The sequence below is a fragment of the Paracoccidioides lutzii genome (assembly GCF_000150705.2).
Source record: "Paracoccidioides lutzii Pb01 unplaced genomic scaffold supercont2.9, whole genome shotgun sequence".
NCBI lineage: Eukaryota > Fungi > Ascomycota > Eurotiomycetes > Onygenales > Ajellomycetaceae > Paracoccidioides > Paracoccidioides lutzii.
Window position 1 is genome coordinate 536,831 of NW_015440955.1, and position 12,999 is coordinate 549,829.

General features: G+C 41.4%; 4 protein-coding genes across 4 annotated transcripts; 2 read left to right on the forward strand and 2 right to left on the reverse strand.

Annotated features, from left to right (window-relative positions):
* Positions 1–3,892: 3,892 nt before the first annotated feature.
* PAAG_03830 (hypothetical protein) lies at positions 3,893–5,568 on the forward strand (the record flags this gene model as incomplete). The annotated part of the gene is made up of 2 exons (XM_002794191.1): positions 3,893–4,188; positions 4,254–5,568. 2 exons carry the CDS (start codon positions 3,893–3,895, stop codon positions 5,566–5,568), a joined length of 1,611 nt encoding a protein of 536 aa, XP_002794237.1.
* A 1,620-nt stretch (positions 5,569–7,188) lies between these two features.
* PAAG_03831 (hypothetical protein) lies at positions 7,189–8,551 on the reverse strand (the record flags this gene model as incomplete). Its single annotated transcript, XM_015845080.1, has 3 exons — positions 7,189–7,794; positions 7,867–8,174; positions 8,263–8,551. 3 exons carry the CDS (start codon positions 8,549–8,551, stop codon positions 7,189–7,191), a joined length of 1,203 nt encoding a protein of 400 aa, XP_015702169.1.
* A 1,641-nt stretch (positions 8,552–10,192) lies between these two features.
* Positions 10,193–10,557, reverse strand: PAAG_11761 (hypothetical protein; the record flags this gene model as incomplete). The annotated part of the gene is made up of 2 exons (XM_015847349.1): positions 10,193–10,243; positions 10,411–10,557. 2 exons carry the CDS (start codon positions 10,555–10,557, stop codon positions 10,193–10,195), a joined length of 198 nt encoding a protein of 65 aa, XP_015703040.1.
* Positions 10,558–10,626: 69 nt separating this feature from the next.
* Positions 10,627–11,511, forward strand: PAAG_03833 (hypothetical protein; the record flags this gene model as incomplete). Its single annotated transcript, XM_002794194.2, has 4 exons — positions 10,627–10,697; positions 10,775–10,907; positions 10,976–11,033; positions 11,237–11,511. The coding sequence occupies 4 exons, from the start codon at positions 10,627–10,629 to the stop codon at positions 11,509–11,511; spliced, it is 537 nt and encodes a 178-aa protein (XP_002794240.2).
* Positions 11,512–12,999: the final 1,488 nt, after the last annotated feature.

The following is a 12,999-nucleotide window of genomic DNA, read 5'->3' on the forward strand; positions in this document are numbered from 1 at the left end:
GAATCTTTCTTAACATCATTATATTGCATCCTTCTGATATCTCATTTTCAATTGTCTATATACTTGATCAAACTATGTATTGATTCTTCATGTCTAGCTATGTTTTCTACTTTACCAGTCAGAATCATTTTAGAATTATGTTAATGCTCTTCAAGTCTGTCATTAGCATCAGTGTATTGAGGAATCTTCAGTCATTTATCCACAGATGCAAGGACATGATTTCTGTGATTAGATTTCTTCTTTGTTTATTGAATTCTACAATCTGATGATCTTTTATCAGTTTCTCAGAGGTTACCTCTAAGGCTTTGACATACTTGCATATAAAGCTTATGTCAATAAGAATACAGCAGTTTGCTTCAGAATCTACTAGTGCTCTTGTAGAAATAGTATATTCATTAAAAGCTACTTTGATATATATAGTAAAAGAGTTTTCACCTATTAACTAGTCTACATTCAAAGTTTCTAGTGCAACTATCTTACTTGAGAAGGAGGTTTTTCTCAGGTTTAATATTTTCTCAACTTGATGATAGTAGCCTTAGTATGTACTTTCTTCAGTTTCATCTCTTGCTTGTATGAGCAATTTCAAACTATATGATCTTTGCTTCAGCAATTGAAGTATTTTATATTCTTCTTCTAATTCTCATTCTTTATCTTATTCTCAGTTGTTTGTGTTGATATAATTAGAGTTGATTCATAGTTCTGAAATATAAGAGTTTCTTCATAGCTGTTTCAGGTTATTGAAGTTTCTTTATAACTGAGTAGTCTTTAGTTGTGATGACCTGGTATGCTCTTAAAATAGTGAACAGTCTAGGTGCAGATATCTTAAACCTTTTGAAAGATGCTGCAATTGATGTAGGCTACTGCAATCATAAGTTGAAGATCAAAAAAAATCTTATAAAGAAAGTCTGCTTTATAATCTTCCTTATGAACCTGAGCTTCACTAGCTAGATATAAGAATTTGGTTACAAATATGTAGTAGTCATCTTCATTTCTCATTATTAGATGTTGATATTCTGTCTTTTCATTCTCAAGCTTATTAACATCCTTATATATCTCTTGTAGATACTTGAACACTTCCTCAGCTATTTTAAACTTCTTAGAATAATCTTCCTTTATTCTTGAGACTAAGTGTCTGGTAGCTTTACTATCAGTTCAGTTTTTGATATAGACTATATGACTTTCTTCAATCAAAAAATGGTCAGTGTTGACAATTAGCTTGCATTTTATTCAGAAGAGTCAGTTTTCAAATATCAGTTTTTTTCCATTGATGAGGTGTTTAGAATCATCAAGTTTGACTGATTACTATATCTGTTGATTGCTCATCAATCTGATTTGAGAGGTTAAAGAGTTCATCATCTACTGTAAAGCATTTTATTCCTCTATCAGGCTATTCACTTGCTGGTCAAGTTCATCTACTTGCTTTCTTTGCTCATCTCATTCTGCTCTAACCCTTTCTAGAATATCTTTTGTCTCATTCATAAAGTCAGCAATTTCTCAATATACCTGCTCTGAGTCTTCTTCAATTGCCTTAAAGAATTGTTTTTTGAATATAAAATCTCTTAATCTCATATTCTTCTTAGTCAGGGTTATCATATCTCAGTCTGATATTCATAGACTATCAGATTCTCTAACTGCTTTCAACATCTTAGCAGTTTTCTCAGAGGTTTTAAAAGAAAAGTAGATAAGAATTCTTAGAGGTTTTTCACCTAAAAATCTACTTTAAAAAGGGCAAAAAAAGTAGATGATTTTAGTATTGTGTCATGACTTCAGCTAGATGCAGGTAAACTAATATTTGATTGTCAACTAGATAAGCTATCTGAGCAAATACTAAGATGATTTTTAAAAGATAAGTTCAGAGAAGGCTTTGTTTATATAGCTCTTTTTCTTTATTGCCATTACCATGTGATTATCATATTTATGTATTATTCATATACAGGGTAATTGTGGAGTTGTTTGTCATTGTCTAGACAATTGTTGTTTACTGATCATCTTGACCTGTATGATGACTGATCATCTCAGTCTGTATGATGACTGATCATCTCAGTCTGTATGATGACTGATCATCTCAGCCTATGATGATTATACTGTTGAAAAGGTTGAATATAAGTCTATTTTATGCCATTACACTATTCAGGAAGAAAGGCTTCTTTTAGTCATTCAAGCATTTAAAAATGATTAAATTTCAAGTGTATAAGCTGCAGCAAAGCTATATAATATTTTATGTTCTACTTTAAATGATTGAATATATAATTGTATAACATGCATTAATACTTTTTCAAAGAATTAAAAACTTAGTATTATAGAAAAAAAATCTTTTGTTCAATGAATTCTGATTATAAATAAATAAGATCAATTTTTCTGAATTGTAGCTGTATAAGAAATGATCAATCTTCTTCTTATCAGCTAAGAATTCAATTCCTCACTCACAGTGAATAAATGCTGAGTATAAAACTTTATCAAGTATTATAATAAGCTGAAATTCAAGTTCTCATGCAAGTATGATCATCAGTGAGTCTTATGTGAGAATTTTGAGATTATTCATGAGTGATTTAGATTTGTATAAAATACTATTATGAAGTATAAAATTCTGAAAGATGATATCTACAACTTTGATAAAACTGAGTTTCAAATGAGTGTAATTGAGACTGTCAGAATAATAACTGAATCTGAAAAAGCTGAGAATCTCAAGCTTGTACAGTCTGAAGATCAGAAATGAGTGATTGTTATTGCTGAAGTCAATGCAACTGACTGAGTCTTGCATATGATAATTATTCTCAAAGAAAAGATATATCAATTCTATTGATATGAGACAGAAGAACTATCACATAACTGAGTGATTGAAGTCAGAAAGAATGACTGAATCATTAATCAGCTGAGCTTATACTAGATGAAAGAGATATTCAATAAGAAAACTCTATTTTATATAAAGAGTAGATATCAAATGTTGATTTTAGACTGGCATTGAAGTCATGCCTCAGCTGAATTTGATCAATTTTGTACTGAAAATCAGATCATTATTCTCTACATGTCATCACATTTCTCTTATCTTCTTCAGTCATTGAATGTTAGCTGCTTCTCACCCTTGAAAACTACATATAGACAATAGATGAAAAATCAGATACAGCTTGAGATTAATCATATTGATAAGAAGTTTTTGAGTCTTTATTCTGCAGCTCAGATACAAGCCCTGACTGCGAGCAACATCAAGAGCAGCTTTAGAGCTGCTGAGCTGATTTCATACAATTCTGAGCAGACTCTCTTATAGCTTAACATCATGATGTATATTTTCATCTCCTTAGAGATCTCTCACAGCTTTCAAACCTCCTGGGCCATAGTCACACCACATAATATACATCAATTGGAGCAGCAGGCTGAGAAAGTTAAAGAATATATCAAGCACTGTATGCAGAGCCTACTCAGTCTAATCAATCATGCTCTAAGTCAGCTGGTCAAGAAGTGTCAAATGACAATACACAGTGCTGCTATTCTAGCAGCTGAAAACAGGGAGTTAAGAACTGCAAATGCCAAACAAAAGAAGAAGTGAGAAAGAGACTGTATGTATGTAGCTCAAGAGGGTGCTTTGAGGATTGAAGAAGACTTGAATCATGTATGAAGGGTCAATGAATGGAAGCAAGGGGTAGTTGAGGCTGCTGAGTCATGATCACAAAAATGTGCAGCACCACAGTGTAGTGTATGTGAGATTATTGAGCATACTGCCCATACATGCTCTAAGCATATAGGAAATAATTTATAATGTAATTTGCTAGTTTTTCTTTATAGTTGAGACTTTGAAGACATTCTTGTTGTACAGTGGGAGGAAAGTGGCCGACTTGCTTATCGATTACGTTGGTGATTGATTAAGTAAACAATGATGTTTGTCTCGTTTGCAAAAATGACTCCCCTTGAACTCCAATCACCGTCATCACCAAAACGAGGCAATAAATTTGATCAACTCCGCAAAACCCTCAAAGATACAGGCGGGAAAGGATCTCAGAGTCCAAGTCTTTCCATGCTCGTGTATTTCATGCTAAATGAGTTGTTTCTCGCTGTAATGTCGACGAAGAAGAGAATGGAGCCTCCGGACTTCGACAATGATGAATATGTCGCGCAACTTCTCGCAAAGGATGCACGAGACAGTTCCATGCGGTATTCTACATTAGGCTTGGATGCATTAATCCCGAACAAGAGGTATGTGTGTAATGCGAAATACTTCACCTATATCGGGCTACGACTGGGGGCTGACCAATGAATAGGCCATCCTCGGGCGTTCCGAAACCTAATACCCGGTTTTTGAAGAATATCCTACGCGAAACGGATAGTCACAATGCGAGTCTGAAAAGGAAGGAGGAAGAGGAGGCACGAGAGAGAATGAGAGCGCTGCCCCATGGATATGGGCGATCATCCGGCTCGAAACCGGATCGTAGCCTATATGATGTGAGGGCGGCAAAACGACGGAGGGTGGAGGGAACCTCTGACCTCAAATACGAGCGCGGGAGAGACTTTGGACGACACAGAAGAGGTAAATATGATAGCAGGGGTGCTTCTTGTGATCGAGAGAGGGAGAATGAGAGGGACCAGAGAAGACGGGAAAAGAGATGCGGCAATGGTGAAATCGATGATGAGCCAGCAAGAAATCGATCGTCGAGATCCAAACACAAAAAGGAAGACGATCGATCCTATCACCACGGTCGACGACGTGCAGAATATACGAGGTCCTCAGAAAAGCAAAGATGCAGTGATGATGACCGAGAACGTCTACATCATCGGAGACGTCACCGTCACTCTGATTCTTCGTCCTCATCACGAACTAGACGCCGCTCCCCGGAATGCTCCAGTCGCCGGAAAGGGAGAGCAGAGGATCCCAAGTTACATAATGAAAAACGTCTCTCCAGGAAGCACTATGCATCTACTACGTCACTAGACGACAGAGCTGTGGATAGGGAAATTTCATCCTGTCAAACTTCAACAACCCTTCGTGGAACTCCAAAGCCGCAATCTCAAAACCTTGTTTCCCCGCCTCCCTCAGATTCAGATTCAGATTCAGATCCGCTGGAAAGCCTTATTGGCCCACTACCCCCCTGTGAAACCAACAACACCCCGCCACTCCGGTCTCGTGGCAGAGGTACTTATAGCACAAACAAAAGCAACATTGACGCGCACTTCGCATCCGGGTACGATCCGACTCTCGACGTGCACCTAGATGACGACAATGACGATGGGCCGCATTCCTCCAACTCCACTAGACCAAGGCCTGTAGCCAGTTTAACTACAAAAGAAGATGACGACTGGAACATGGCGCTCGAGGCGCTGCGGGATCGTGCGTTGTGGAGGCGGAAGGGTGCAGATCGTCTTCGCGAAGCTGGGTTTGATGCGGGCTTTATTAATAAATGGGCTGGCAATGGGGCGTTTGCGGGGTTGGATGGTGGCGGGGGTCACAAAGATACACGTAGGGATGAGGATAAGGATGTGGGAGATGTGAGGTGGGCGAAGAAAGGGGAGAAACGGGAATGGGACCGTGGCAAAGTTCTGACGGATGATGGGCATGTTGATGTGAGACCCGAATGGTAGTCGAAGCGTGAAAGGGTTTCTGGTGGTAGAGCCGATTGTCTATGGCTGATCTACACCTTCCTGAGCGATGCCATCATGTTGCTTTGTTTGGTTTTCCATTATTATCTTTGATATTGCACTTGCAGCTTGGGTCATTAAAGTCTATTATCATCCTATGTAAATATTGTCTTCATTTCGTATATATGTTACACTATGCAAGTGGTTTGGGGTGTACGAAAATCTAATATACATGTACGTCTATGTTCCCTGTCAATTCCATTCCTCTTTCTACCTTTCCATTCCCGGCCTGTAATCACCACATGTCATATAATGCAAAAGGGCCACTCATGCAAAACATCCTTTTTACTCTTTTACATTTGTAGACGGCGTTTCGTATATGTGTATACCCACAAGACATCGCCAAGTCCGTGGCAGAGGCCAGATTCGGGTTTCAGCAATTTTTGTCATTTATGCATTGAAATTGTCGGGATAGCTGAGCTAGGACAAAGGTTATGATGATGGGGAAGAGATTAGAATGGAGGAGCGGGGTAATAAACAGTGAGTGGTAAAACGGAGACAGGTGAGAAGCTTACAAGGTGCCAGTTCAGGAAGTTCGCGGCTAGTGAGCCAACCAAGCCATTAACAAAGATTAAAGTCCAGAGGATATCACCATCTATGTAGATATGTGGGGGGTGGATACAGTATATCAGGTATAGCTTCTTGAGGTGCTTTTAAAGTTTTTGGCGTACATAGAGGAGATAGGGGGAAGGGGAGAGGTGTATATTGTTCTTTTCTCCTTCTCATGGCGATGAACGGCATGAACGAAGTAGACAGTAAAATATGGCTAAATTATAAGGATGGGCTGTAGGAGGGTATAAAAAATAAACAAATCGATCAATGAGCAAAAGGTAAAAATGGGGTAAGCGGCTAATTGAACTTCGGGAAGGCATATGAAGCGAGGAACGATAAACAGGACAAAACACAAAACGCACAATATCGGGACTAACAAACAATCCATTTTCGAAGCCTTCTCTCCCAATTCACTCATTCTCCCATTAGATACCTTAACAAGTCATGGTTCTATCAACAACCATCCGGTCTATTTAAGACGTTCCGCCGTCCTCTTCACTCGTATTTTTGCCTTCAGAAGTTCGGATTGAAGTGCGTGAGGGAGGGATTAGCTGCAGGTGGAGGAAAGAATATTATAGCAAGTAATTTCGTGAATTGTTATCAGCATATTCAACGCTATCAATCTTCGGTCATATTGTTGTAATCATCATATGTTATAGCTGGATAATTGCCGTTTGTAGTCCACACTGTGTGTGCTGCAATCGAGGCTGCGCAAAAAAGGTGTGGGTCCCGTCTTCTCTAGCAGGTTTTGATAATTCAAAAATTGTCAATGAAAACTGAAGTATTCCCGTTTATTCCACATGGTCGTGAGGTTTCACCGACTTCATCGCAAGTCATAACAAGTGAGTAAAGATCAAGGATATTTTCACGGCTCTATGTTTCTTAGCAACTGTATCCTGTATCGAACTGTTGGCTGCAGATGACCACTCCAATATCAATGATTTCTGGTCAGAAAAAAAAAAATCAAAAAAAAAAAAAATCGAAAGAAAAAAGAAAAAAGAAAACGATCATTCACCCTCTCATCCTTCGTCGGTGCCAAAAGCGAGCCGTGTCAGAATCGAGATGAATATTAGCTTGTTCCATAGCCGTCAACAAGCGCAGTAGCGATCCTGGTGGTTGTGGAGCAGCAAATTCTGGAGGTCTAGGACCGACTGTCGTGTTCCCTTCGGCGGGGGAGGGTCCATCATTATGATCAGAAATTCCCAGGGTTTCTTGGAGTGTGTTGAGATTCACCTCGTTTGCAAACTCTACCAGGCCGCCCAGCAATCTAGCCCAATGAATTAATATTTCAGGGTCCACCACCAATACGCTTGGAAGGCGGAATTGTAGTGTCTTTCGTGTAAACTGGCCATCGGGTGGTGGAGAGTCCCGTTTGTTCTGATTTGTGCCGGGGATGTATTCTCCTGTAGCATCCAGATGTGAGGAGAAGTCATATTTAAAGTAATAGTGCTTAGCCGGCTGCTCTGATTCGGGAAGCTCTGGGTTAAAAGCACAAATGAGTGACTGCATATCGGGGCATGTATTCAGGAGATGAGAGGCTAGAGTGGCACGCGAGAAGTCCTCGGGAACATTTGGAGGTTGAAAGTGAGGGCTTCTTAGCGGAGAAACCCATCGTTTCTGTGGTTGTGCGTTAGTACATGTACAAAAGATCAAAAACTGATATATACTAAGAAGGAAAGATGCCCTAACAGGATTATTTGGGTGACAGATATATGTGGGGAGCCGAACCATTCGGTCGAGCTCCGGTTCGTATACTAGTAAGAGCATGGCAAGGTTGCGAACCGCGCGGAAAGGAAAACCTGCAGTGGCGTTCTCGCTGTTTCCGATAAGGATATTGAGGCTCGTACTAGGGTTATACTCTGTATACATGACTCCGTGCCGCACAATGGGAACATATTGTTCCGATCTTTGCGAGAATACCCGTTGAGCATCAGCTTCCCATCCAGGCATATAAAGAGGATATGGTGGGGAAATGATTTTGATAGGTTGAGTTACATCTGCGGAAGGTTAGTAAGGTTAGTAACGTATTCCAGATTCAACAAAAAAAAAAATTTAACAAATAAGGGAGGATAGTGTATGACTCACAAGCATCAAACCATTCAGGGTGATTTGGTGATACGGTTGGATCCGTTGTCAAAGTCCAGCGTTCACTGTCGACACCCTGATGAGGATCATCATCTATGTTCGATATGACTCTGACTGGTCTTCGTTGTCCTCCAGGACCTTGGGGTTGAACCCGGTCAAGACGTGCTCCTAAGATGTGGGCTAGAGTGTCACCGGGGTATGTGCTGAAGGTGGTAGCTCTCATCGCTGTAAACAAATTTGCCTCCACGATAATGGAGAGAACCATGTTTTCAGGCTGTTGTTGAGACATTTCGAGAGGGGCTATGGCGTAAACTCTGCAGGAAATATAAAATTTCGGAAAAGGGTCATAATTGAACGATGCGAAAATTTATTTGTTGAGTAATTGAGGTTGATTCTCGAACAGGTGATGTAGATTTCGAGATTATAATAAGCATTGATGTGTGCGTGGTGAGGAAAATGATCTCCGTGAGATCGACAAAGGAATATGCATGCAACTGTTTTAAATCGGCAGAAAGAATAGGTATGAATTGTGGCTCGCGAGGCAATGAGTTTTAAGGCAACTCTCTCTGTTGTTTATTCGGTCCGTAGGCTGATTCGAACCTCAAGGAGCCTAGATTTCTGTCTTCAATTCAATGTTTCTCGTCTCCGCAAATTGCCATCAAAAAGTGAACTAGGGCATATATTATTCACTTGGCCATCCACGACCAACTGAGGCAAGAAATATGAGTTAAAAATTTTGAACTGACCATCGCATGCCAACCACTTTGCTGACGAAAGAACACACCTATGCCCGCGGCCACACAAGAGAAAGTGGGAGTCTTTTATCCAGTGAACTTCCGGAATATCAGCGGGGATCTCGCAGGATCTAGCCTTTCATGACACTTAGGAGCTGATTTGCAGCCTGATGGGCATTGGAGGGAAGCGACTGGCTTTGGGTGACGAGATCAGGTAGGGATGCGTATGATGGACAAGTGGGATGAAGGGCCCAACACTCTTAAGCGCGGCAAAATGCGAAATTTTCTTTTGTTCAATATGTGTTGTTGTCAAAACAGTCGATCTTTGGATGATCCAGCAGATCAACGACCTTTGAAAAACCAGATTCCGTTTTTATAAGTTTTCTTTTTCTATCTTTCGTGCCACAAATCCCACAACGCAACCATAAAAAATAAAAATAAAAATAAAAAAAGAAAAAAGTTGCAGCACAAGACGCAAAACTTAGCTATCGAGTGACTTGTGGGAAAAAGTCACAAAGTATCCTCTGTCAGATCAAACCCAACGGCCGAAAGAATACAGCGTGCGTTAAGAGGACAGAAATCGACGGCAACAAACACGGGAAGACTTGAACAGTTGGACATCAGGATGTCAAGCCTCAATTTGTGTTTCCCACGTCGAGAAAAGCGGGGAGAGGGTCTAGAACTAATATACAGCGACAAATTATTCTTAGACAGCCAACGCAGCCGCCTGCATATCATGCAATGGAACAGTCCAGTAATAAGAGGCCAGAGAACAGCGCCCTCATAAGGCACTGCTGAGGTGCCAAGGGTGCCGTAGGGCCCCGGCGCCGCTGGTAGTGGATTCTTGCAGGAAACGGACCGGACGAGACCACGCTCTACAGCCTTTTTTTGCACTCGTTCTGACAATCTTTGCTTGAGTTGACTCCTGGACCCAAAGTTAGCGCCGGTTGAACTATTTAGACCGTCCTGGGCAGTTCAGGCCATCCACTCTCACTGATCCTTTCATCTTTTCGCTGCATACTTATTTAATCATCCCGAACGAATGATGTTTGGCCTCATCTTGCAGATAATGACAGAAGCTTGAAACAACATTTATTTGAAGAAAAATAAAATGAAATGAAATGAAATAATAATCACGAAACTGCCCATCCACACACATAGCGCACAGAGGCTATCCTCGTATTCTGTTGGTTCATTCATTGCGTTGGGCTTCGATCAAGATTAGCTGTCCTAATATGGGATTGCCACTGGGATGATTCGTCAGCACGAGGCCTTCGGCGAATGTTCACCGACAGAGCTTTTTGTTCATCGACAACCCCTTGGGATCAACCACAGCTGTAATTTTGTGAATGGATAAACAATTACGTATCATCAAATGATAAGGAGTGCATCCAGGCCAACACTGAACACATACACGGTTTGAATCCCAGAACAGACGCTTCGACTGTGGCGGTGTGGTCCCGGCGGGGAAGCCATTATTTCGTAAACGGATCCCGCGACAGGTTGAGGCACCCTCCAACAAACTTGTCCCGAATACTCCATACACAACAACCCTTTCCATGGTGTGCGCAACATCTAAGGCGCACAAAGGACCCAATTTCCGGTCCTCCGTTGGTCTTTGTCGGTTATCATGACCGATCAGTTTGCTTTCTCCTACCCTTCGCCGCTGGAGGGCTACGAAAACCTGCCCCCTCTTCCTGAGTATGTGTAGGACAGCAAGTGCAAGTGCTATATCTGCAGCCACCTTATCACAAGCCATTTTCTGATACCTGGGCCAGGGCCAAAAACGAAGATGGCAAGTCATTCAAGAATCCGCAGCATGGGATCTTGAGCAAGGCATACGAGGAATTCCCAGACCCGCTCGAGAAGGGTCGTCGTGGTGGCTTTGATATTCACATATATCATTACCAGGTTGGTCTGTTGGTGTTTACTAGATGTTAACAACATGCGCTGAAACCAAAAGGGGAAAAATACTCCAGAACAATCCTGACCAAGTCGTATTTGCCAAAGCGCTTTGGGAACGGATCCGCCGCGAATGTAACGAGAATCATTTCCCTCTCCTCCAGCTGCTCATCTCCTCTATTTATGAGTTTCTTTCTTTCCAGGCCGGGCTAGACTACAGGAAGAATAAAATAAGGACCTGGCATCACTCACTACTACTCTATCTTCTTTGAGCTTCTGATTTACTTCGACCCACTTTGAATTACACCAGTAAAAATAAAAGGTTGACTGGCATCTAGTTCCCGAACTTCGTATATACACATTCTTCGACTGCCCCGTTGGCCCACATACAGTCGCGATGTTCGAAGTCAACATATTTACTCCAGCTCAGTTTGGCGCTTTCGTCCCGTGGCTGGTCATTAATCGCGGTCCATTGAGCGTCCTACTCCATCCAAATACAGGAGATGAGCTGGAGGAGGAACGAAACCATACACAGCGCGCCACATGGATGGGCGAGCGCATACCCCTGGACCTGCGCGTGTTCAATCTCATACGCATGAAGCAGGGGTCTTGAGAAAGAAAGAAAAAATTTCGTTTGGCGCTGCTTTTTTAATTTTGCTACCTTTTTTCTGGATGGTGACTGTACCATACTGGGTTTGTCTGTAAGCGGGGGGATGAAGCGTTGTCTCTCCTTGCGCTAGCTTTCTTTGAAGTATCGTCAGTATATATGAACGGACAATGCGAGTAACCGACGTTCACTTTCATACAGACAGCAAAAAAAGACCCATGAGAAGTGTGGGTAAGCAAGTGTTACACTGAGCACGAAGTTCTTGGTTTAGATCTGGAGAGGGGTTGGAATGGGTTACACTACATACCATATATTCTGCAAACTTGCAGTGTGATACAGTTCTTTTCTTCTTCTCTTCTTCTCTTCTTCTCTTCTTTTACCGCTCCTTTTTCGCCGTGTATACTGAGCTGAGCGATTATTTTTACGAGGTTGCTGATGTTACATAGCATTCCCTTTCTATTGGCTTTTTTGAATTTTCTTCAGCTCCTTTTTGAAGCCACCACAGGATGTCAAACCGCCCTTTTCATATAGGTGAGTGACTTGTTCAGAAACATACATTTTATACATATCAACATATGTACCCATGTATGTCTGTACACGTAGTACGATGAGCCATTTTGTGCATGCAGGTATGCATATGGTTCTTTCTTGGGATAGCCCCGCTGCTTGAAAAAGGCCTCCCCCCACAATCCCCCACAATTGCTCTTGAATTGCGGTGAACACCCCATACATAGAATGTGAGTAACCAGCGTGATACATATGGGGATTTATTACCTGAGGCTTGCTTGCTTTCTCTGGAGCTGGTTGAACTTTGAACTTCTTCCTTGCGCTTTTCTATGTTCCTTAATGGTCGCTTTATACCCCAGATTTGCCCGACATGGAAGTTAGTCTATTGGACGAAGGAGGAGTAGATTGAATGGATGTATATTTTGTAAAATTTCAATATCATCAATATATATCGCCTATGACTCTTTGATTCTGTATTTCGTACATAGCTAGGTATGTATGAGCTAACTATGATATATCTCCTCTACGTATCTTAAATACCTGGGTATATACATGGATGTATGGACAGATATGCTCAGGTGTATTCCATCTTTCCTCCGTAGTTTATCCTGTAGTGAGCTGTACCCTGCAGGTGAATAGGGATATATAGTCCATACTTACATACATTTTAAACTGGAAAAACCGACTCCGTGAATTACCATATAGCAGACCACATCACGCTGAACTCTATGCTCAGACAGGATATGACAACAGCTCAGGCCTACCATACTCATCATGTGCTTCGACAAAAAGAGTCAGCTGCAGCCCCATGGATGCTCCCCTCCTTTCTCCTGTATGGTGAAGGCAGGGAAACAGCTGGCGTTCTGTGATAGTTTCGGCGCTGTTGACCATTTCTGGTTTGGTTTTCTTTTACTTGTTCCTGTTTTAAAATTTCACATATCGCATAACCAATTAGCCTATAAAGTTTTGGGTTTGCTCTTTTCCAAG